General features: G+C 44.2%; 1 protein-coding gene across 1 annotated transcript in view; it reads right to left on the bottom strand.

Moving 5' to 3' along the window:
• Window positions 1-12,050: 12,050 nt before the first annotated feature.
• The window catches only part of gfra1b (gdnf family receptor alpha 1b), a 277,689-nt gene continuing 266,212 nt past the window's right edge, over window positions 12,051-23,527 (bottom strand). The window contains exons 8-10 of the mRNA XM_078564689.1: window positions 17,823-17,876; window positions 16,622-16,666; window positions 12,051-13,231 (exon numbers count right to left, since the gene is read on the bottom strand). Of these exons, the coding sequence (XP_078420815.1) occupies window positions 13,058-13,231; window positions 16,622-16,666; window positions 17,823-17,876 (273 nt within the window). The 3' untranslated portion in view covers window positions 12,051-13,057. The remainder of the gene's footprint in view (window positions 13,232-16,621; window positions 16,667-17,822; window positions 17,877-23,527) is intronic.

The raw sequence follows: 23,527 nt of genomic DNA, 5'->3' as shown, positions 1-23,527 counted from the left end.
GTACATATTGTTCACTATTGTCAATAAATTCCTAAGAATGTGTCCCTGCCTATGGCTCCTTGTTCTGATGAGCAGTGTTTGTGTCACTCAGATGTGAAACCTTTCTGTGCAAGATAAAGGCAGGTGTCCCAGTCCAGGGCCTCTTCCCTGTGCTCTGTGTGGCCTTCAGACCACAGTGATGGTCCACCTCACACTCCCTGGAAACATTACTGATGCCTGCACCTCAGCGGTGCTGGTCATTGCTGCCAGAATGTAGTGGGCAGGTTTCACAGAGTTCTCTCATTCTCTCTGTATACTCTCAGAACCTTTAAGGTGGGGCTGGCCCCCATCACACCAGCATCTGCGACCAGTGATGCTGTGCACCAGCTCCTGAAGGGCTGAGGTGCTGAAGGCGGACACAGCATCAGATGCGTCTAAAATTTCATGGCTGTATCTCTGAAATGGCCCTGATCATGGACGTAAGTGAGCTGTCCTCGGCCAGACAGGAGTCAGACATTCTCAGAGGCTATGTGAAGATTTATGGAGTGTCCCCACTGCATGTTGTCATTATCCTCCTGCGATCGAGCGACCTCCACTGCATCTCCATGACAGGAGCATTCTCACGAAGGGTCTTGGCTGCAATAAGCGAGACCGGAGTCAAATGTTCACAACTGCCTCATCTATCCCGTGTGAGAGCCTCAGCCCCGTCATTGTCACGACGGAGGATACCCTCACCCTCATCCCCATCAGCATCCTCCTCATCAGAAGAGACATGCAGCTCCTCCATCTCCTCCTCAGCCAGCTCCTCTCCCCATTGCAGCGCCAGGTTGTAAAGGGCGCAGCAGACAACGATGATGCGTGACACCCTCTGCAGACTGTATTGCAGGGCTCCACCAGACCGGTCCAAGCATCAGAACTGCATCTTCAGCATCCCGATGGTCTGCTCCACCAAGTTGTGAGCTGCTGCATGAGCTTCATTATAGCGTCGCCCTGCTGCAGTCTGAGGCTGCTGCACGGGTGTCATCAGCCACGGCCTCTGTGGGTAGCCCTTGTCCCCAAGGAGGCAACCCTGCAGCGTCTGTGGACCCTGGAAGACTGCAGGGATCTGCGAACAACTCAGGATGTAAGCGTTGTGCACACTCCCTGGAAACTGTGCTCATACCTGCAGGATGCATTTCTGGTGGTCACATACCAGCTGCACATTAAGTGAGTGAAAGTCCTTGCGATTGATGAAGTTCACTAAGTGTAGCGACAGAGACCTGAGCGCCACATGAGTGCAGTCAATCGCACCCTGCACCAGTGGGAATCCCGAGATCAGGGCGAATCCAGTGGCCTTTGCATCCTGGCTGTCCCGGTCCCGGGCAAAATGCACAAAGTTGTGTGCCATAGAGAAGATGGTATCTGTGACCTCATGGATGCATTTGTGGGTGACGGATTGTGAAATCCCACAGGGGTCACCTGTGGTGCCCTGAAAGGAGCCACTGGCATAGAAATTGAGTGCCGCAGTCACTTTCACATCCACTGGCAGTGGATGCCCTCCATGTCCCCTTGGCGCCAAGTCCTGCAGCAAGTAGCAGATGTAAGCCACCAGGTCCATAGACATGCGCAGCCGTCAGCGACACTGGTTCTCATTCATCTGCAGGAATGGCAGGCGGCGTCTATAGACCCTGGGTGTCACTAGGCGCCGGCCAGCCACAGCTCGTTGTCATTCCTGGGCAGAGTGTGCGGGAGCCCCTGCTGCCCCTTCTTCATGAGGTTGCTGCTCCTGCCTTTGCGCAGCCAAGAGCCTCAGTCACTCTCTCCTCCGTCTTCTATGGTCTCTGTAGGCCATCAGGCATACAGCTAGGTCACCAGGATCCATGATCCTGACGTGGTCCTCCTGCGGCATGAAAGGGAGAGAGCTGTGGCTATCATGGCTGTACTTAGCACCTTTCCTGGCCCTGTGTGACCGCCCCTTAATGCTTCCTGGAGAGTGCTGGTCACCCCTCGGACGGCCAGAGATGAGTGCACTGCATGGCTGCCCTGTCAACCTGTGACATGGGAGACACTGGTCCAAACCGGGATGCTGAGATTGCAAAGGGCTGTGAGCACCTCCAGCAGTGACTGCTACATGGTCAGTGTTGGCGAGGAGACTGTACAACGTGTGCGGCCCAACTGCTCCATGGTCCAATAAAGTGGTGGTGGACTCGAAGTCTTTGCCGGGGCGGGGGGAGGGGGAGTGGGGGGAGTAAGGTCTGCAGTGCTTGGTGGCCGTTTGGTGCCTCTGCGTTGCTTGAATGGACGGGAAGGCTAGAAACCTGACCCCAATCATATCACTGTGGCTGCACCTGATCTGTCTTAGTTACAGAGGCAATGTCAGTTTATACAGGTGTCCCTAATGCGTGGCCACTTCCCTCGCTTACCCTGTCCCACCTCGATTGCTTGTGCGCGGGATGCAGCACCAGAGCAGCACGTGGCCCCCACCCCCCCACCTCAGCAATTGGCCCCGAGGCTGGCTAGCACTTACCTCTGGACACACCCCCATCAGCAGTCACCTCTGAGGCCAGGCATCAGTTGCCCCTGAGGCCTGTAAACAATGGGCGAGCTGTGGAGAAGCTGCTGCTCACTCACTTCAGTTCCTCCAAAGTGAAGGCTGCCAAGTGCACGTTGCCTGTGTGCTGCTGTGAAACACATCGGCGTGCTTTCCCGCTGACATAGACAGACGATATGGTGGGGTTCCAAGAACCTGGCTGGATGGCCTTTAATTATTTGCTAATGTAATACAATTAGCTCCCCGCCAACCGATGGTGGGAAACACGGCCCGCTGTTGGCGAGCTGAGCAGACGATCGCGACCTGCCCTCACGCCGTTGTGAAGCAGGTCACGCCATATTTTCCACGCACACCACCTATCACGCACGTCGCCAGTGGGCTTGGAAAATTCCGCCCACCGAAATTGATCATGACCTGGAAAGGAAGATCCAGGATTGTTCCTATAAAATAAAGGCTCAGGTAGGAACATAGGAACAAAGGAAATAGGAGCAGGAGTAGTTATTCGACCCCTCGAGCCTGCTCCGCCATTCAATTAGATCATGGCTGATCTTCTACTTCAATGCCATTCTCCCGCACTCTCCCCAAATCCCTTGATGTCATGAATATCTAGAAATCTGTCGATCTCTGGCTTGAACATACTCAATGACTAAGCTTCCACAGCCCTCTGGGGTAGAGAATTCCAAAGATTCATTACCCTTTATGTGAAGAAATTCCTCCTTATCTCAGTCCTAAATGGCCCACCCCTTATTTTGAGACTCTGCCCCCTGGTTCTAGACCGCCCCCCCCCCCAAGCCAGGAGAAACATCCTTCCTGCATCTACCTTGTGGAGACCTGCAAGAATTTTGTATGTTTTAATGAGATGGCCTCTCATTCTTCTAATCTCTAGAGAATACATGTATGTGGAAATTTATTCAAGCACAAATAATACACCTTCCCAGTTGGTAGTTGTGAACCTTGGCATCTATAATTAGCTGCAGAAGGTAATTTTAGGTGATGCTGCATATTTGCCCATCTGCACTTAACCGATAGTAGTGCAAAATTTGATTATGTTTATTCTAATTCTATTCATGCAAGAACAGGTGCTTTGCAAAATGTAACAGTAACAGATTGTGAATACTGCTGTCTGGCTTTTCCGCTCGATTGTGTTGTTTGTTTCAATACAATTGCCCCACTATTGGCATCACAGACTCCAAAGTTGGCAGAATTTTGAACAAAAATTGAGTTCACCAAGTAAAGGGTTATTTTTAAAGCAAAATTTTACACTTTTAAAAAAAATGTTTCAAAACGCTACCCAATTAGACAGCTTCATGGCAGATTTCGCATTCAGTTATATACAAATGAGTTTGAGCAGAAATTCAGAGGAAAAACACTTCTCAAAAAGGGGGAATTTAGAGCACAATTTGATCTGAAATTGCTGATTGCACCCAAAGCATTTCTTTTCCCCTTTTAGGTTATTGCCACTTAATGACTCATGACATGGTTACAGGAGAATGCGATTAAAATTTATCTTTTACATGAGGCTACCTCTGGTAAAAAAGAAAACATTTGCATTATATAGAGCCTTTCATGACTACTGTATATCTCAGAACACCTTTTAACAAATGAACTACTTCTGAAGTGTAGTCACTGGTGAATTGTAGGTAACCCAGCAGCCAAATTCCCACAAAAAAGCAGTGATAACGACCAGATAATCTTTTTTGTGTGATGTTGCTTCAGGGACAAATATTGGTTAGCACACCAAGGATAACTCCCATACTATTCTTTAAAATGGTGCCATGAAATCCTTTTGGTCCACCTGAGATAGCAGTTTTAATGTTTCATCCAAAAGACAGCAACCTTTTTTTATTCATTCATGGGGTGTGGGCTTGGCTGGCTGGGCCAGCATTTATTGCCCATCCCTAATTGCCCTTGAGAAAGTGGTGGTGAGCTGCCTTCTTGGACCACTGCAGTCCATGTGATGTAGGTACACCCATAGTGCTGTTAGGGAGGGAGTTCCAAGATTTTATTCCAGTGACAGTGAAGGAACGGTGATATATTTCCAAGTCAGGAATGTGAATGGCTTGGAGGGGAACTTCCAGGTGGTATTATTCCCATCTACCAGCTGCCCTTGCTCTTCCAGATGGTAGTGGCCGTGGGTTTGGTAGGTGCTGTCTCAGGAGCCTTGGTGACTTCTTGTAGTGGATCTTGTAGATGGTGCACACTGCTGCCAGTGTGCGTCAGTGGTGGAGGGAGTGAATGTCTGTGGATGGTGTGCCAATCAAGTGGGCTGCTTTGTCCTGGATGCTGTCAAGCTTCAAGCGGAGAGTATTCCATTACATTCCTGACTTGTACCTTGTAGGTGGTGGACAGGCTATGGGGAGTCAGGAGGTGAGTTACTCTCTGCAGGATTCCCAGCCTCTGACTTGCTCTTGTGGCCACAGTATTTATATATTTTTAAAAATTCATTCATGGTATGTGGGCATCACTGGTTAGGCCAGCATTTATTGGCCATCCCTAATTGTCCTTGTTCAGAGGGCATTTAAGAGTCAACCACATTGCTGTAGGCCTGGAGTCACATGTAGGCCAGACCAGGAATAGACAGCAGATTTCCTTCCCTAAAGCGCATTAGTGAACCAGATGGGTTTTTACAATAATCAACAATAGTTTCATGGTCATAATTAGACTTTTAAGTCCAGATGTTTATTGAATTCAAATTCCACCGTCTGCCGTGGCAGGATCTGAACCCAGGTCCCCAGAGCTTTACCCTGGCTCTCTAGATTGCTAATCTAACGAAAACACCACAAAGCCATCACCTCCCCCGTGTGACTGGTCCATTTCAGTTTCTGGTCAATGGTAACCCCCAGGATGTTGATAGTGGGGGATTCAGCGATTGTAATGCCATTGAATGTTAAGGGATGATGATTAGATTCTCTCTTGTTGGAGATGGTCAATGCCTGACACTTGTGTGGCATGAATGTTACTTGCTACTTGTCAGCCCAAGCCTGGATATTGTCCAGGAAAAGCTCAATAGATCTGAAAGCATTTGTGGAGAGAGAAAAACAAAGTTAATGTTTTGAGTCTGTATGATCTTTCTTCAGAGCTCTTTACTTTCTCCACAGATGCTGTCAGACCTGCTGAGTTTTTCCAGCATTTTCTGTTTCATATTTCCAGCATCTGCAGTATTTTGTTTTTATTTGGATATTGTCCAGGTCTTACTGCATTTGAACATAGACTGCTTCAGTATCTGAGGAGTCACAAATAGTGCTGAACATTATGCAATCATCAGTGAACATCCCCACTTCTGACCTTATGATGTAAGGAAGGTCATTGACGAAGCAGCTGAGGATGGTTGGGCCTAGGCACTTCCTCAGTACTGCACTGGGGTGTCAGCCTCGATTGTTGTGCTTCAGTCCTGGAGTGAGGCTCGAACCCAGAATCTTGTGACTCGAAGGTTGACATATTTGTGATTTTACAATGAAACAGTTGAAAAAAAAGAGATGTTCAAACTCATGAAGGACTTTGATAAACAAGATGAAACTTTTTCCAGTATCGAAAGAGTCGATAGCTGGAGGACACAGATTTAAAGTAATTGGCAATTCAACTGGAGGAGTCAGGAGAACTCCTTTTTAAACAGCAAGCTGTTATGATCTTCAATGCATTGTCTGAAAAGGTGGTGGAAGCAAATTCAATAATAACTTTCAAAAAAGAATTGGATAAATACATGAAGGGAGACATTTTTCAGGGCCACAGTGAAAGGGCAGGGGAGTGGGATTAATTGGCTAGCTTTTTGAAACAGAAGGCACACTGGGCAAAATGGCCCCCTTCTATAATGCATCATTACATGACTAATTGTCTATAATTTTTTAATACATTTACGGGATGTGGGCTTCACTGACTAGGCCACCATTTATTGCCCATCCCTAATTGCTCTTGAGAAGGTGGTGGTGAGCTGCCTTCTTGAACCGCTGCAGTCCATGTGGTGAACAGCACCTAACATAACACAACGACCCCCCCCAAACTGAAAACCAGCTGTGGTGCTGGGAAGCTAAAACATTTCAAAGTGAGAAGAAATAATTTTTCAAAGGAGGTCAGCACAATATCTAGGCTGGATATTTTAAGAAATGAAGATTTGCAGCCCAAGCCAGCAGCCTAAATCACTTATAAAAGGAGAAAGGGCTGGAAATACTCAACAGGTCTGGCAGCATCTGTAGAAAGAGAAACAACGGGCGGAATTTTCCAGCCCCTCCCGCTGGCCGGGTTTTCCAGTCCCGCTGAAGTCAATGGCCTTTTGAACAGCTCGCTGCATTTTCCAGCCCCACCCTGCAGTGACGGGGGCTGTAAAATTCCACCCAAAGTTATTGTGTACCATGATCCTCAGATGCTGCCAGGACTGCTGAGTATTTCCAGAATTTTCTGTTTCATTTCACATCTACAGCATTCACAGTATTTCGCTTTTGTATTAGTCCAAGTAACTTATCAGCTGCTTAACAATAAGAGCAAGGGGGATACTGTTTATGTTAGTGAATTAATAACCCATAGGCCTGGACTACTGACCTGGAGGTACAAGTTCAAACCCTATTATGGTAGCTGAGGAATTTAAAATTCTGTTAATAAAGCCTGAAATTTAAAAAGCTTGTACAGTACAGTAGTGGTGACCATAAAACCATCAGGATTGCTGTAAAACCCCATTTGGTTCACTCTCATTCAGTTAAGGAAGGAAATCTGCCATCCTTATTCACCCTGGCCTATATGTGACCCCAGATCCACAGCAATGTGGTTGGTTCTTAATTTCCCTCTGAAATGGCCTAGGAAGCTCGTGTGTATTCAAGAAGGTAGCTCACCACCACCTTCAAGGGCAATTAAGGTTGGGTAATAAAGATGGGTTGTCCACACTAGTGATACCCACGTTCTGCGAATGAATGAAAACTTCAACAATGGAAGTAAGTCTGCAGGTGAAGGAAAAGGTATGACTGTCAGGAATAAAAACACATAGAAAGAGCTTCATAGGAGAGATAGTGGGTTAAAATGGCACAAAATCATTTTGTACAAAATTAACAAAGGGCAGGATTTTTACCTCGTTGGGTGGGCGTGGCGGGCCGGCCTGTGAGTAGCCGCGAAACCAACCGCTGCCTACGATCAGGCCCCAACGTCAGTTTCACACTGACTGGCCAGGCCAGTGTGAAAGGCATGCTCAGAGCCTCAGCGCTGCCGGGGTGGGGGTGGGAGGAGTGCAAGCGCTGAAGTGTGCACATGCGTGTGGCTGCGCTCAGTGAAAGCTCCCTGAAGGCACAGGGCTGCCTCAAGGAGCTGAAGATTTTTAACATTACAAATAAAGAATTGAAAAATAAGGAAAACATGTCCCCACATGTGACTCTGTCACATGAGCAACGACTTGTTAAAAATGAGTTTTAAAAGTTTTATTTTTTTTTAATCACTAGTTGAAACCTCATCCCATCCGTAGATGAGGTTTTGCAAAAAATGCAACAGCCACTTGTCCTATTCGCCTGCCCAACAACCAAACGGTTGGGTGGGCAGAAAAAAATTTGATTTAATTAATTGATTAAGGGCCTTAATGAGTCTTTTAATTGTGGCGGAACACTGCCGCCTCTCACACGCACCCACCCGACATCATTGCACACTATTTTACTCCTGTTCGGGTTGGGTGTGCGCTTGTCCAACAAGGTAAAAATTCTGCACAGAGACTTATTCCAGTTCTAGATGGTTGGAAAGTAGTATCTACACCAAAACTCTGGCCAACTAACTGCACCACCAGATCAGGAGACAGGCTTCTAATTCAAGCAATCAGAGAACTTCAGTACCCCACAGTGAGGAGAGAATGAAGATTAGTCTCGTATTAGTCTCCTATTGATCAGACTGTTCCCATGAGAGAAAGAAAATAAAATTGAAGATGGCTAAAATAAAGTTTTCCTAACACAAGATACTCCCTATTCCCTGTTAAGGGAGTCATGGGGCCCCTTTAACACTCAGGCCTAGGCATTTAGAATTATTTTGGTCTTAAGGACAGAATGCTACTTGAATTTCCCTTCCTCATGCTCACCTGTTAATCTGTAGACAATGCCAAATAGATCCCGAGAAGTAATACTTTATCCTCCTCCCTAACTGAGCATTCCTGCTTCATTAATCTTAGTTCACATCGCAATATTCAGCTGATCTCTGACCCAGTTCATATTGCTTATCTCTCTCTGCAAGGAAATCTTAATGGGTAAAAACTCAATGCCAGAAAGCAACATTTGTCACTTCAGATTGTAAAAAAATTGCCTTTCACTTTCTGAAATAAAAGTAACATTTGACATTGATAACCAAGGTTACAAACAACAATCTCTGTGACTGTGACCTTGGTACTTTATTCCTCAACCCCTTTGCAACCTTTCACAGAATCAATCATCCTTTCTCCCTCCAAAGTTTCTTCTCTGTTGTCCAGCTTGGTGGGAATAGCATTGTTTGGTTCCACTTTGCCTCTCTGATCGAGGCCAGAGTATCTTTAGCAATGGCTTCTCTTCCTGCCCCTACACTGTTACCTCTAGAGTTTTCCAAGGAACAATCCACAGCTCCCTGCTCTAAATGTTGCCTCTTAGTGCCATAACCCACCAACATATAGACATGTAGTCAGTTTCCAATGTATGCTGACAACACCCACCTCTATATCTTTACCATTCATCTCAGCCCATCCACTGCCTCTGTCTTCTCAAGACTGCTTATCTGATATCTAGTCTTGGATGAACTATAATTTCCTCCAGCTAAATATTGGGAATAGCAAAGCCATTATTTTCAGCCCAGGACACAAACCTTTGACACTAATTCCATTTCCTGCCTCAGGGTGAATCAGATTATTCACAACTTTGGTTTCCCATTGAACCCCTCCTAGCTGAGTTTCCAAACCATATCCTCTCCATCCATTACTTTTAATTGATGTTGTGTGCCAGTTTCTCCTCCAAGAAGATTGAGTAAATGAAAGACAAGCTAACAGTTGTGAATGGTTTGCTAAGTGGCTTGGGAGAGTTGAATTAGAAGGTGATGGTATCAGCCTGTTAACACTGTTTTACGTTGCGCATTGCTGTTAAGGGAGATAGGGAGCCATATTGCAAAATCACAAGTTAGACACCTCTTAGAGTGTTAGCTTTACAAGTCTTCCTTTAAGAGGGTGAAGAGTATGCTGCTGTCCTGGATGACCAAAGAGGAGAAAGGAGAGTGTTTAGTGTGTTACTTTACCTGCTATGATAAGATCATTGAACTTCGTGAAGCACTAATTTGCAATCCTCCAGGTGAAGGATTTGGCGCAATGAGAGTACTATCTTGCTTCAGGTGGCGCATGTAAGCTACTTGGCACAGATACCCAGAACTTCTCCTTAGTTCTATTTCCTCCAGGAGGGCTGGAGGTTCATGCCTGTAAAATTCTGGGTGGCTCTTCTTTGCTTGGGTGCCATTCCCTGCTGCCTTATTTGGCTGCTTGTTCCAATGATTCTTTCTTTGCACATTCTTGAAAAGCTTGAGAAAAAGATCGATAAGGCACTGAATTTACCCGAGAGTCAAATGAGTTAACCGTAGATTTAAATAGGCCTTATTTCCTGGTTAATGGCAAGTGATGGTGCTCATCACTGACCTTCGACCTCTGTGCCATAGATTTCACCTCTCCTGATAGTTTGAATCTGCTGGCAAATCAATGGGATCTCCAGGCACCCACTAATAGTGATGCCATCAAACAGGGTAAACAGCCAATCACATTGAAGTATTCGGACAATCAGGAAATCAGGAAGTAAAATTTTAATCAAAAATTTATGGCAAACAAAATAAATGGTTGGGACATATGCATGGAATTAAGATAGAAGATGAAATATAAACAAAGCTTTAAAAATATTATCTTAAATGTGTTTTCGGTCATTATGGAGTAATTTGACAATCCAGAAGTTTAAAATTAATTTTTCAGAGCCAGTAAGGTTGTTCAGCAATAATTATGAACTTTAGTATACTACCAAAAACTCAATCACACCTTAATCAACAAGGTATAACATTTTCAAGGGAGTTTACAGTGGGATTAATAGCATAAAATGTTAGTTCAGTGATTTTTGCTTGATTGCAATCTGGGGAATCATCACCATATGTGGGGGGTGTTAAATCAGTGGCAGCAACTACTGAATTTCCATGTTAAACTATGCATGTGCGGGCTTGAGAAGTTGCAATCAGTTTCAGAGAGTAATCATGGCTAGAAGTTTTCCCCTGTCGGGGCGGTTGTGCAGGGGTGGGCGCGAACTCAATCAGTGCCCTGATCGGGTCCGCGCTGCCATTTTACGTGGGCGTGCCAATTAAGGCCCACCTATCATGATGCTTGCTCGGGAGCGCTCCCTGCGCGGGCTGGGGGGGTTTCCCTGAGTGGTTCCCTGCGCTCTTTTGCCCATGCACGCGAAAGAGCGCAAAGATCTCCCTGAGGCACGGAGGTGCTTCAGGGAGATTTGTTTCAGTGTTAAGCTTTTTAATAAAGGATTTTTATACTTTTGAAATATGTCCCCCTCATGTGACATGTTAATGAAATTTTGGAAAAAATTTTACTGATTTTTTTTAAACACTTCATGAAACCCGTAGATGAGGTTCCATGAAATATGCAAAGGCCGCCTGGGCTCTTCGCCTGCCTGCCAACCTTAAGGTTGGACGGACTGCTAATTTAATTGTTTTAATTAGTTTTTAACAGGCCTTAATAGGCCTTTGACAGTTCGGCAGGCGTGCAGCCGACTCAGCTGTGCGCCCGCCGAACTGACAATCTAAATGATGCGTAGTAATGTTGGGACGCACGCCCGACGTCACCGCGCGTCATTTTACGCGTTGGCAAGCGGGCCCTGCCCCCCGCTTGCTGACGGGAAATGCTGCCCCATGTGAATGCTGACAGCAAAATCCAGACCATAGTGATATGTGTGTAAACACCTTTTGTATTCTCCAGTATCCCACGATATCCCAGTTCTTTGTTAGTTGGCCTTGGTTGATTGGGGATAAAATGGCTGTATTTTCTTTGCTATCAGGTACAGAATTCAAATTTTGATGGTTTGTCCATATTAATATTTGCACAAGCTTGTGACAGTACCTTAGATAAGACCTTTTAAATTACATTTTTAACATTCAATTACTTTCTCAAGAAAATACATTTAAATGACATAATTGATGACTCTTTGGATAGGATTTTCTGGCCCTGCCCGCCATCGGAATCGTCTGGTCCCTCTGAAAGTCAATGGACTTCTTGCTGGGGCGCCGAATCTCCCGTGGCGGGTCCCACCATGATGGGGCCAGAAAATCCGGCTTTTAGATTTACAATAATATAATCTGTAACCTTAATCCAATAAAAGATTATGTGCATATTTGTATATGTCAATACAGATCCTCCATAGATTAAATATTTCTTCTCATTTGCTTTCATCTCATATCTAGTGGATGAAAATAGTAAGTGATAATGCTAAACAACTGTGCATTTACAGAGCTTAAATTAGGAATAGTTCCACAAGGAAATACAAAGAAGCTTTAAATGTATAAATTATGGAAGGAGACAAGCAATGATATCTTTGATGTGTAAACATGTTTTAATGCTCCATTGTAAAATATGACATAAATTTTCCATTATTTCCAGTGTCACTGTTGGTTACAGCTGAAGGAGTCTCCCTCTTCATTTCTACTTAGTTGTCAAATTCAGGAGTTTTAATCCTGACTATTTCCTAAAACTGTGGCTGTTTACCAACATATAAGCTAAAAGGTTACTAGCCACTGAGTGAATTACTGTACAACATTAGTAATCCAGAGTACACTTTATTACATTATTAGGGCTCTTCAGCTTTGACAATGTTGCTCACTAAGTGCTTGTATTAATGACATTAGTTTAAAGGAATACAAACTTCTGTTTATTAAGGCTAACTTTAAAATAACTTCTTTTTGCAATTGTAAATATCACTGTTTAAAGAATCTTAAGCACATCACAATTTGAGATTCTTGATAAAGTAAAAGCCTTTACAGTGGCTTGTGACATGGGTAATGTTTTGTTTCAGTTTTGAGTGCAGACCATTTACATAAACATTGCAGGGAATATGGATGTATTGGAAAAGATTAAAACATCTGAAGCAATCCAACAAACAAAAGGGGGAAAAAATCAACAGTATGTCTTCCCACCCCGCAGGTGAAAACTGTTGCTGAACAATACCATTGTCAAAGGAGATAACGTGACATCCCGACTGTGCTGTACCTAACTTGTCAGATTCAATAAAGCAGTTGCATGGACAATGCACACAGAATTCAATGTAAACTGCTTCCAAGCTCCCAGCTTAAGGCTAGGGCAAAAATATGTGCAGCCACAATTAAATCCGGGTCCGTCAACTCCACATGCCCACGAGGTTTCTGTTTGGAATGTAGGATTGCATCAAGTATCACATGGCCCCTAATTCACAAGAAGCTTCCCCCCCTCCCCACACCCCGTTACAATGAATTTGCTTCAGCATGGTGCCTCCACAGTCTGTAGACTAGAATTTTTGAAAAATAAAATGGACAAGGAATAGATTTTGTACAGGTCCTTTTATGCAACTACAATGTTTCTGTTGAGTAGAAGCAAGGAAAAGTTGAATGTGCAATGGTGATCATCCACAGCACTGCACTGATGTGAATCTCTGGACTGTCAGCAGATGAACTCTTTGGAGATGTCTGTTCTTTGGATTGTACAGCAGCAATCTCCTTATCATTTGAAGTAGAGATGTGTGTCTGAAAACATTTAAAATTCCATTAGCAAATTTTGTCACTGAGCACATATAGGGGAGAACTTCTTAGGCCTGCACCCAAATGCACTGGTTTGCCTGGAGATGTTGGCAGGTCAGAGTGTGCACCTGCAAAGGAATTTGCTCGGTTTTACTTCCGGTGCACCTTGGTGCAGATCAATGGGGACCTCCCCTGTAACTTACATAAAGTTAGCCCATTGTAGACTTATTGTGGCCAATGCACTTAGTATTTCTTTAGCAGCACCTGCAAATCTTGAAATTATGTCCAGGTCATTATTAAAGATCAAAAAGAGCAGGAGTCTTCATACCAAACCCTCAGGAACACCACTGCATACGATCCTCCAACCTGGAAAACAATGTTTTCTGTCCCTTAGCCAATTTGTATTCACATAGCCACTGTCTCTTTAATCCCATGGGCTTTAATTTTACAAGCAAGTCTATTATTTTGCACTTAATTGTTATTTGCCTTTTGAAAGTCCAGATACACGATATCAATTGCACCATTCTCATTAATCCTCTCCCTTACTTTATCAAAGAGCTTGATCCGTCAGTCAAACATGACAAAACTGTGCTGACTTTCCTTTATTATCCCATACTTTTCCAAATGCCAATTAATCTTAATAATAAAAAAATGGTTCTTTTCACAAGTTTAAGCAGAGCATAGGATGTGAACCATGAGGTCAAGATTTAACTACCAGAAATATTTCAAATTACTAATTGCCTTAGATGCATTTTGGTAGTTTTTGGCTCAGGTTTAAAGAATTTTAAAGATGCTCTAATGCAACAGAAGGCTCCACCTAAGTTGGTGAACAAGGAAAATGCATAACTGCCATGAGCTGTCCCACTAATAGTCAGTTTTGTGGATGGTTTTGTACAAGTTCCTGGACTACATTATTCATTCCCCCTCCTTTCCAGGGGCGAGGTGGGGGAATGGTGGGAAGAGGGGGTGGGGAAAATAGGACATGCCTTGGTTCTGTCAGATTTCCACCCCATGCACTGTAAATTTCAGATCGTGTGAGTGGGCATATCGACTGCCCACACTGTTGATGCCAATGGTGAGAGTCTGAAGGACCTTCCAGGCTGCTCCACATTTTCATCGATGGAGCAGAATGCCCAGAATTTCTAGCTCTCAAGTATTTAACCCTAAATTTTGTATTCCACATGGGAAAGTCTTTGAATTTAGAAATGTTTGTTCAAATGCCTCTATATGATTTTCATTCTATTGTGTATGGACTGATATCCTTATTATGAAAATGTGATGTTAGAAATGGGATTATTCTCATTCATGTAAAAAAAAAATTGAGAATTACTTTGTTAAAAGCGATAGACTGTGTGGGTAGTTAGACTAGAGGACATGAATGTAACATTGGCAAACCTCAAATGAAATTAGGGATTAGAAGAACATTTTTTCCCACAGTGCAGTTGGCAACAGAAGACAACATCTCATCAATTCTGCTTAATGCAACATTGATTAACTTCCTTAACAAGCAGCTAGAGAAACATCTGATTTTAAACAGGATTAAAAGTAGAGATAAGAAGGGATGATAAAATATCCTGTGAAGCACTGTGGTTGAGGGCTTTTGAAGGAAAACCTTTGGTAGAATGGAACAGATTGCTTTAATAGTCAGTAGATGGTCTTAAGTTATTCCCATTTGTATCTTGGGATGAGCAAGAAGTTGGAAACACATGATGAGATAAGCCAGTGCTCATATTCAAAATCATTAGGGTAATTTTAATTTCCCAAAAATAGGTAGACAATGGGGGAAAGGTAGGTAGGGGTTAAAAAGAAAGAAATCTGAAACCCTTGCAGACCTCAATCCACTTCCAGTCTTAATGAAGGCAGATTGGGGGGTGGAGGGAATGAGAACAATCTGCTGTCCAGAGGGGGCATGTCTAAGATTTTATCTGTGTTTCAGGTTTAACACTAGCTGGCTATGTTTCTCAGGCCTCAAAAAATCAGACAGCTGAAAGGAGATGAGAACAAATGAATTGAACAGATAAGTGCTTTTCCAGTGCTGCTTATGGGCCATGAGGAGCAGGAGTGCTCACCCTCTACCCCAGGTCCACCATGTTAATCTCCCTACCACTGGACCACCCTCTACAATTGGACATCCTGCCCACACTCACTACAATACCTGACCTACTCCTCCGACCTCTGTGATATATCCAACTCTCAACATAACTCTCTGGGGCTCCCCCCGCCCCCAGTGTCCATCTTCACCCATGAGATCACTTCTTCTCTCCCGTCCGCTCATCCGCTCCATGGCTTGGGCCTTTTGCCAAAGGCCTACCCACCCACCAGACAGTGAGCCAGCCTTTTGATCTGGTTGGTTGTGGCCAGAAAATGGAGTCCAGGAATGTTAATCAAGTCCTGGTGTCAAATTTGGTAGGACCACCTGGAAATATGAATATCCCAACCGCTAAACCTACCACCTTCCCCCACACCCCATTAGGATACCAGTCAAAAATCCTCAGGCTTGTACTTCCTAAGTAAGGAGTAGGCACTGATGACTTCTGCCCTTGATCTGACCAGAGTATCTGTGAGCAGAATGAAACATCATCATTTTTATGCCAACAGAAAATGCCCATGCCATGTGGTTGTTGGAGACCAATCATCTCAGCCCAGAGCATCACTGCAGGAGTTCCTCAGGGTAGTATCCTAGGCCCAACTATCTTCAGCTGCTTTATCAATGACCTTCCCTACATCATAAGACAAGAAGCAAGGATGTTCACTGGTGGTTGCACAATGTTCAGTGCCATTCATGACTCCTCAGAAACCGAACAGTCCATGTCCATATGTGACAAGACCTGGACAACATTTAGGCTTGGGCTGATAAGTGGCAAGTAACATTCGCTTCACCCAAGTTCCAGGCAATGACCATCTCCTAGAGAAAATATAGCCATCTTCCCTTGACATTCAATAGCATTACCATTGCTGAATCCCTCACCATCAGCATTCTGGGGGCTATGATTGACCAGAAACTTAACTGGCTCACCACCACCTTCTCAAGGGCAGTTAGGGATGGGCAATAAATACTGGCCTAGCCAGTGAAGTCCACATCCTGTAAATTAATTTAAAAATATATAAATACAGTGACTACAAGAAAAACAGGTCAGAGGCTGGGAATTCTGCAGCGAGTAATTCACCTACTCACTCCCCAAAGACCGTGCACTATCTACAAGACACAAGTCAGGATTGTAATGGAATACTCTTCACTTCCCTGAATGAGTGTGGCTCCAACAGCACTCAAGAAGCTCAATACCATCCAGGACAAGGCAGTCTACTTGATCAACACCTTAACCATTTACTTGCTGCACCATTGATGCAGAGTGGCAACAGTGTGTACCATATACTAGATGCACTGCAGCAACTCACCAAGGTTCCTTCGACAGCACCTTCCAAACCCGTGACCTCTACCACCTAGAAAGAAAAAGGCAGTAAATGGATGGGAACACCACCACCTTCAAGTTCCCTTCAAGTCCCACACCATCTTGACTTGGAACTATATTGCTATTCCTTCATTGTTGTTGGGTCAAAATCGTGGAACTCCTTTCCTAACAGCACCTTAAGTATACTACACCAGATGGACTGCAGCAATTTAACAAGGTAGCTCACCACTACCTTCTCAAAGGCAATTAGGGATGAGCAAAAATGCTGGCCTTGTCAGTGATGCTCACGTCCCATGAAAGAATAAAAAAAAGAGGAGGCAGTTGGCAACACGATGTACTGCAAATATTACTTGCAAGCAAATTTTTGTACTGAATGAATACTAGAATACTTTTAGGAAGTAATAAGAAGAGCTGAAAGTCTCTGCAACATTTAATAAATGCAGAATAACAAACAAACTCTAATAAGCAACTCTAATGCTCTGATGGGCAAAAGTATGTGTGGTGACTTTTGAGGTACCTTAGGCACAACTTTCTCCAATATATGCGATTCAGAAGGATGAAATGCGTAATATTACAAAATGTTCCTTTGGGTGGCGCAATGCAATATTTTTTAAAGGGGTAGGCGCATAGTTTCTCCTTTTGGGAGCGCTGACAATGAGGCTTATTTCATTTTCAAAAGATAAATGGACTTCCCTTTTGAAGGAACAAGTAGCACACCACCCCTACATACCCAACATATTTTTAAAAATATAAATCCACATTCTAGTTAAATAGTTCTATTTATGGACTATTCTACTGGACCCTGCACTCATTCATTTAATGCAGTGGGTGAACAGAAGTGACATAAGTCAAGGGTATCTTACAGCAGGGACACTTCCTTATTATCCATTAAAATGTGAAAGTCTGGTGCTTAATTAAGTAATGGATATTTTTAAATATTATTATTGGAGTCAACACTTACCATTTCTTTTACATAAGTTTAAATGACATTTTCCTAAAAACATTTGCAAAAACAATACAAGACACTTTCATATGTCTGTTTGAATTAGTTTTGAATGAAATTCAAGCCTGAGAATGCATTATATATGAATTCAAATTATTCAAGAAAGTTCAGATGGTAAATATTATTGTGCTTAAAAAAATAAGCCCCTAATGAGCTATTATGAGTTGACTTAATGGATGCTTACCTCTCTAATACAAAGGTCCGGGTTCACTGATACATTGGAGTGTAATCTCTGTGCCTGAGTACAAAAGATATGTAAATATTAAAATATTAGGGCACACATATTGACTGAAATGAGAAGGACAGTGCAATGGCTTGAAGAAAAAAGGACGTGACATAGTTTGTGAGGTGCAGGGTAGTGATGACAGATGACACACTAAAACCAAAGAAGCTTCAAGCCCATTGAAATTAGAAGGGGAGTGGTATGGCCTGAAGCTGACTAAAAGGACAAAAAAACATGAAACTCAAACTGGTAATGGAAAAACAAGGTGCCAGTGAAGGTCACAGTTAGACCATTAAAGAAGGACACGTGAAGGGGAGTGATATACTCTGATGAGACAAAAGATTAAGGGCTGAAAATTCCTGCATGGGGCTTTGCTCTGCTGATTTAAGTACTCAGGGCAGTATCTATATCTGCCAAAATCATAAGAGCCGGACCTCATCAACTCTATGGCCAGCTAAGTTAAATAATACTGTCAGGGCAAGGGCAACGTCTCACCAGTGGGTGAACAGGTCCAATGGGGGGCGGGGGGGGGGGGGGGGGGGGGGGGGGGGTGGGGGTGGACGGCGGGGGGTGGATGGAGGGTGCGGTGGGGAATTTCCTGTAAATTAATAAGGTGGCAAAGCAAAAGCATAATTGCTGTTAATGGAGGGATTCATACAGTTAGGGGGCTGAGCAGGCTCTTGGAAGAAGAACTAAACTGGCTGGTTGAATAAAGATAAGTTTCTAATTTTTCTGATGCTGATCTGGAAATACTGCTAGCACATATTTGACTGCCTGGTCCTGGAAAAGTAAAGGCTTTATTCGGAGACAGGATTGGCTGCCTGTTATACACTTCTTCTACATTTCCTTCCTGTCAACTTCAATGGAACATTATTTGGGAGAGTTGAATAATGGGTAGTCAATCTGTTATTTTCTGTTTTGCACTATCGCCAAAACTTAAAGTTATCCCCCTCTGAATAAAGGACTGTAAGTTTTGGCGATACCATCCAGAGAGGCCATCGTCAATTGAATTGCAAATTTATACAAAGTTGCATCTCAGTGGAATCAAGGGGACGTTCAGTGACCCTCTTTGAAAGGTTTAAGGATCTGTCGAATTCTGTGAGATTTGTTCTCCCACTGACCGCTCACAACCAGAAACCTGGGTCAGAATCTTCGGGTCAGCGTGTGGGGGCGGGCCCTGCACACTGACGTGTAAAATGACGTGTGGTGATGTTGGGCATGCATCCCAACGTCATCGCACATCATTCCGATTTTCAGTTTGGTGGGCACACACCGGAGTCAGCTACGTGCCCACTGAACTGTCAAAGGCCTATTAAGACCATTTAAAAACTAATTAAAATACTTAACGGAGCTGCCCGTCCAACCTTAATGTTGGCGGGCAGACGAAGAGCCCAGGCGGCCTTCGCATTTACCATGAAACCTCATCCACGGGCGGGATGAAGTTTCATGAAGTGTTTATAAACTGAGTAAAAATTTTTATTAAAGTTAAAATTTTTGACCATCAAACTAATCTCCTTGAGGCAGCTCGGTGCCTCAGGGAGATTTCTACGCTCTTTCGCACGCATGTGCGAAAGAGTGCAGGCCCTGACTCAGCCTACTCCCCCCGCCCACACAGGGAGCACTCAGTGCTTCCGGGTGCGCCTTAATTAGCCCGACCGCGCAAAATGGTGGCGCACAGCCGATCACGGGGGGCGATTGGCTGCACACCTGCCCATGCCCACTCCCGCTCAGCCCCCACAAAGGAGGAGAAAATTCTTCCCCTGTACCCAATGCCAATTGAGAAGCTGGTGTGCATGCTTCAGAGGCTGTGACACCCTCATGGTAGCTCCATAGGGGGAGTACTTTATCAAGTCCAATAGCCTTCATCTTTTCAGGATCCAGCTACAAAAAGAGCCTTTGATAAATAGTCAACCTATCCCGTTTTCATCTCAATTCTTGGATGAACCAGTGAGAAAGTTACTTCTGACCCAAGGTGCTCATAATATTTTGCAACAGCTTGGATGACATATAGAAGAAGAGTTAGAACAGGATAGATATAAACTGTTGTGGTCACAAGAAATGTATATGGTGACAGACAAATTATGTTTATTCTAACCAGTTGTAATTAATCACTGGAAGATTGGATGTAAGAGCTGCTTTGTGTTGGTTCTCTTGTATGACAATGGTAATGTGCTGATTTTATGGCTCAGCTCTAGAATGTGAAAGCTCGATATGACGAGGGAAGATTTTACACAGATCGTTGAGAGCTTGGTGAGAGGAGGCAGGGCTTTGATGAGCTGAGACTTCTAAATAATAGTGCTCCATTTATCTGTGAAAGTGTGCTGAATAGTCTGCCTGTCAGATATCTAGCAGCCAATACCACTGCATAAGCTTCTTGTTCTCCATGTGGCAGGGCTTACAGCATCAGCATTGTATTCTTCTGTCTCTCTGGAATCTTCGAGACATCTAAGGTCTGCTCATCCCTGATTCCAATATTGTGAAGATCACAGCATGCTGCTATAAATCAAGGGACTGGGCTGGACGACACTACAAGGCACATCCCAGGTTATCCAGAGACTCAAACCTTCTTTTGAGCTAGCTCTATTCTTATTCTTATATTTGTGCATGTTTTGTCCTTGTGCTCCTCAGCAACACTAGTGAACCTATAGAAATGCTGTGAATCATGAGAATAGTGGGTATCCCGAAACTGAGCAGCTATCCTTGTCTTTGCCTTTATAATTAAGTTCCATTTTGAGGCGCACTCATGTTCTCAGACCTGTCTCAGCAGCTCCCACCTCTTCCAGTGAGTCTAGACTCGAGAGTTGTTGGCCCTGTGACTGGGCTGGCAGCATCCGGAGCCCACCCACCATCCTTAATAGGATGGTGAGCGCGGAGAAGGCCCATTAGGAGGCCACCTCTGGGAAACTAGATCTACTAGTCTGGCAACTGGTAAGTGTGGGTTCAGGACCCCAGAGAAAAAGTACTGAAGAAACTCAAGGGACTAAAATCCAACAGACCGCCAGGACCTGACGACTGACATCTGAGGTTACTTAAACAGATAGCTGCAGAGATAGTGGATGCGCTGGTTATGGTTTTCCAAAATTTCCAAGATTCTGGAATGGTCCTAGCAGATTGGAAGTTAGCAAATGTAACATTGTTATTCAAAAAGTGGAGGGAGAGAGAAAACGGGGAACTATTGGCCAAATTAGCTTGACATCAGTTGTTGGGAAAGTGCTTGTATCTATTATTAAGGAAGTCTTAACAATGCACTTAGGAAATCATAGTGTGATCATACAAAGTCAACATGGTTTAGTGAAAGGGAAATTGTGTTTGACAAATTTATTCAAGTTGTTATGACCAGGTGAAGAGGGGTAGGATGACTCCCCTCTTTTTCCACTCATTTGACTGCAGCAGGTTTTTATTCAGTGAGTGTCTAACTGTTTATGTGCTATGACTATAAAATGCACAAAACAGACAGGTTTGCTTGAGTTGCTTTTTAAAAAGAAAATGGCATTTATTGTACTTAAACCTAAGAAAAAGAAAAAGAAACAAAAACACTCCAACTTTCTCATACACACAAAGTTCACATACATGGAAATAGTTTTCAGAGTGGAAGGATAGATTGAGCAATTTAAAGCCCAATAAAGTAAAATGATTATACGGTTCTTGAAGGTTGATGACTTGGCTGGCTTTAGGCTTAATTTGGTGGTCCTTCTGATTCACTGTTGAGGCAGTTTAAAGATGTAGATGACAATTTATTTGTTCTTCTGAAGATAGCAGCTGTAGGGTTGAGTTATTTTTAAAGGCACATGATAAGTCAAAAACAGCAGAAAGTCCGAAACTTGCAGGTTGTCTGGAGAGGGAGAGAGAGAACCCACTCAGGGTCTTGATCCTTCAACATCTCAGTTGCTTATCCTCATCTTCAGAGTAAACATGTGCTTAAACACACAGCTTTTCTCATGAGCCTTTCGCTATAACTGCCCAATGACCCAAATATGGTCATGGCTAGTGTATTCCAATTGTATTTTGATTGTGTCATGGCTGGAAATTCCTCTCTCAGCCAGGGTCCCAGTGTCCAAGTAAATATGTCTAATAGTTTGTCTTCACCCAGCTGAGTACCCAGTAGATTGTCTGGATGCCTTGCTAATGGTGGTGGAGGTGGCCCCCATTCATACTCCTTCATGGCAATTGTTTCTGATGAGGATTTGCAGACAGGTTTGCTCCACTTAATGACCTTGGAATGTAGAAGGTATGGTGATGCAAATGTGAAGCTATTGTTGACTGTGATCGCGAGTCCTTGGAATATGTCTTTAGCCTTTTTAACAATTCAGTTAGGGGTTTCCAGTCAATAAATTCATAGTCATTTTTCATAAAGCATGGTTTCACAACAAGGTATTTTGAGAATGTAACTAGTAGGGTAGATAAAGGGGAACCTTTAGTATAACTGGATTTCCAAAAATATTCGATAAGGTGCCACACAAAAGGTTAATATACAATGTAAGGGCCCATGGAGTTTAGAGTGATATATTAGGATGGAAAAAGAATTGGTTAATGGTCAGGAAGCAAAGAGTAGACATAAAATGGGGCATTTTCAAGTTGGCAGGCTGTGACTAATAGAGTATTACAAGGCTCAGTGCTGGGGCCTCAGCTATTTACCATATATATTAATGACTTAGCCGAAAAGCCAGAGAGTAATGTATCTAAGATTGGTGTTGATACAAAGCTAGGTAGAAATGTAAGCTGTGAGGAGGACATGAGGCTACAAAGAGATATAGGCTGGGATTCTGTTGGGCTGACGGGGCTCTTGCCCACCGGTTCTCTGACCGGTGGGGAACTCCCGTCAGTTCCATTGGGTGGGGTAGGAGTCAAGTGTGGCCACCGTCAGGCCATCCCTGGGATTAAGAACCCCAGTGGCAGAAGTCCCGCTTGCCGAGAGCTGCTGGCCAATCTGTGGCTGGCAGCTCCTCAAGCCACCAGCACCAGTGAGACCAGTAGCTTCTGGCAGCAATGCACCCACCAGAAGCCCTGGATCATTGTGAGAGCCCAGAGCAAAGGTGAATGATGGTGAGTTGGGGGTTACGTGTGGGAACCATGGGAGACGGGGGGCAGGGATGTGGCTTTCAGTGTCCCCCCCCCTTCTCAACGCTAGGTCCCTCAATCGAGCATAGAGTGCTTGTGAACAAGGGACGCTCCCCCCACCTTACAGGGTTTGCTTGGCAGCCTCCTGAGAGTGCGGCCCTCATTAAATCTTGAGCAGCCACTAAATTGCAATGGGCTCAGGGATAATGGGTGTTAATTGGCTCATTAATGAGCCTAATTGACATCTCACAGCTGGCTACCTTTATTGCAAGGGGATTGCAGTACAGGCTGCGACATCTGTCACCCCATTGATCACTAGGGTTGATTCAGCTGATCTGGCTGGCTAGGCGGGTGTCCCCCTTCCCTCACAGCTCCATGTGCGTCCCTCCCGAAGCTCAGCGCTCGGTCGCAGAGGATGACCCCCTAGAAGAGGACCGCTCCGCCGGTCTAGGGTATATGATGTAGCTACACTCCCCTGCTAGGCTAAACCTCCAAGACCATTTGTAGGATGACGTAGGGAAGTCAAGCTCCAAGACTTCAGACACATCCAAGTCAGGCACTGCACGTGGCAGTCTGCCGTTCTTTAAAAAAAAATAAAGAAGCCTTGC

This window comes from Cetorhinus maximus, chromosome 20 (genome assembly GCF_964194155.1).
Source record: "Cetorhinus maximus chromosome 20, sCetMax3.hap1.1, whole genome shotgun sequence".
Classification (NCBI taxonomy): Eukaryota; Metazoa; Chordata; class Chondrichthyes; order Lamniformes; family Cetorhinidae; genus Cetorhinus; species Cetorhinus maximus.
The sequence above is the reverse complement of the archived record's forward strand: the minus strand, read 5'-3'. Positions and strand labels throughout refer to the sequence as shown.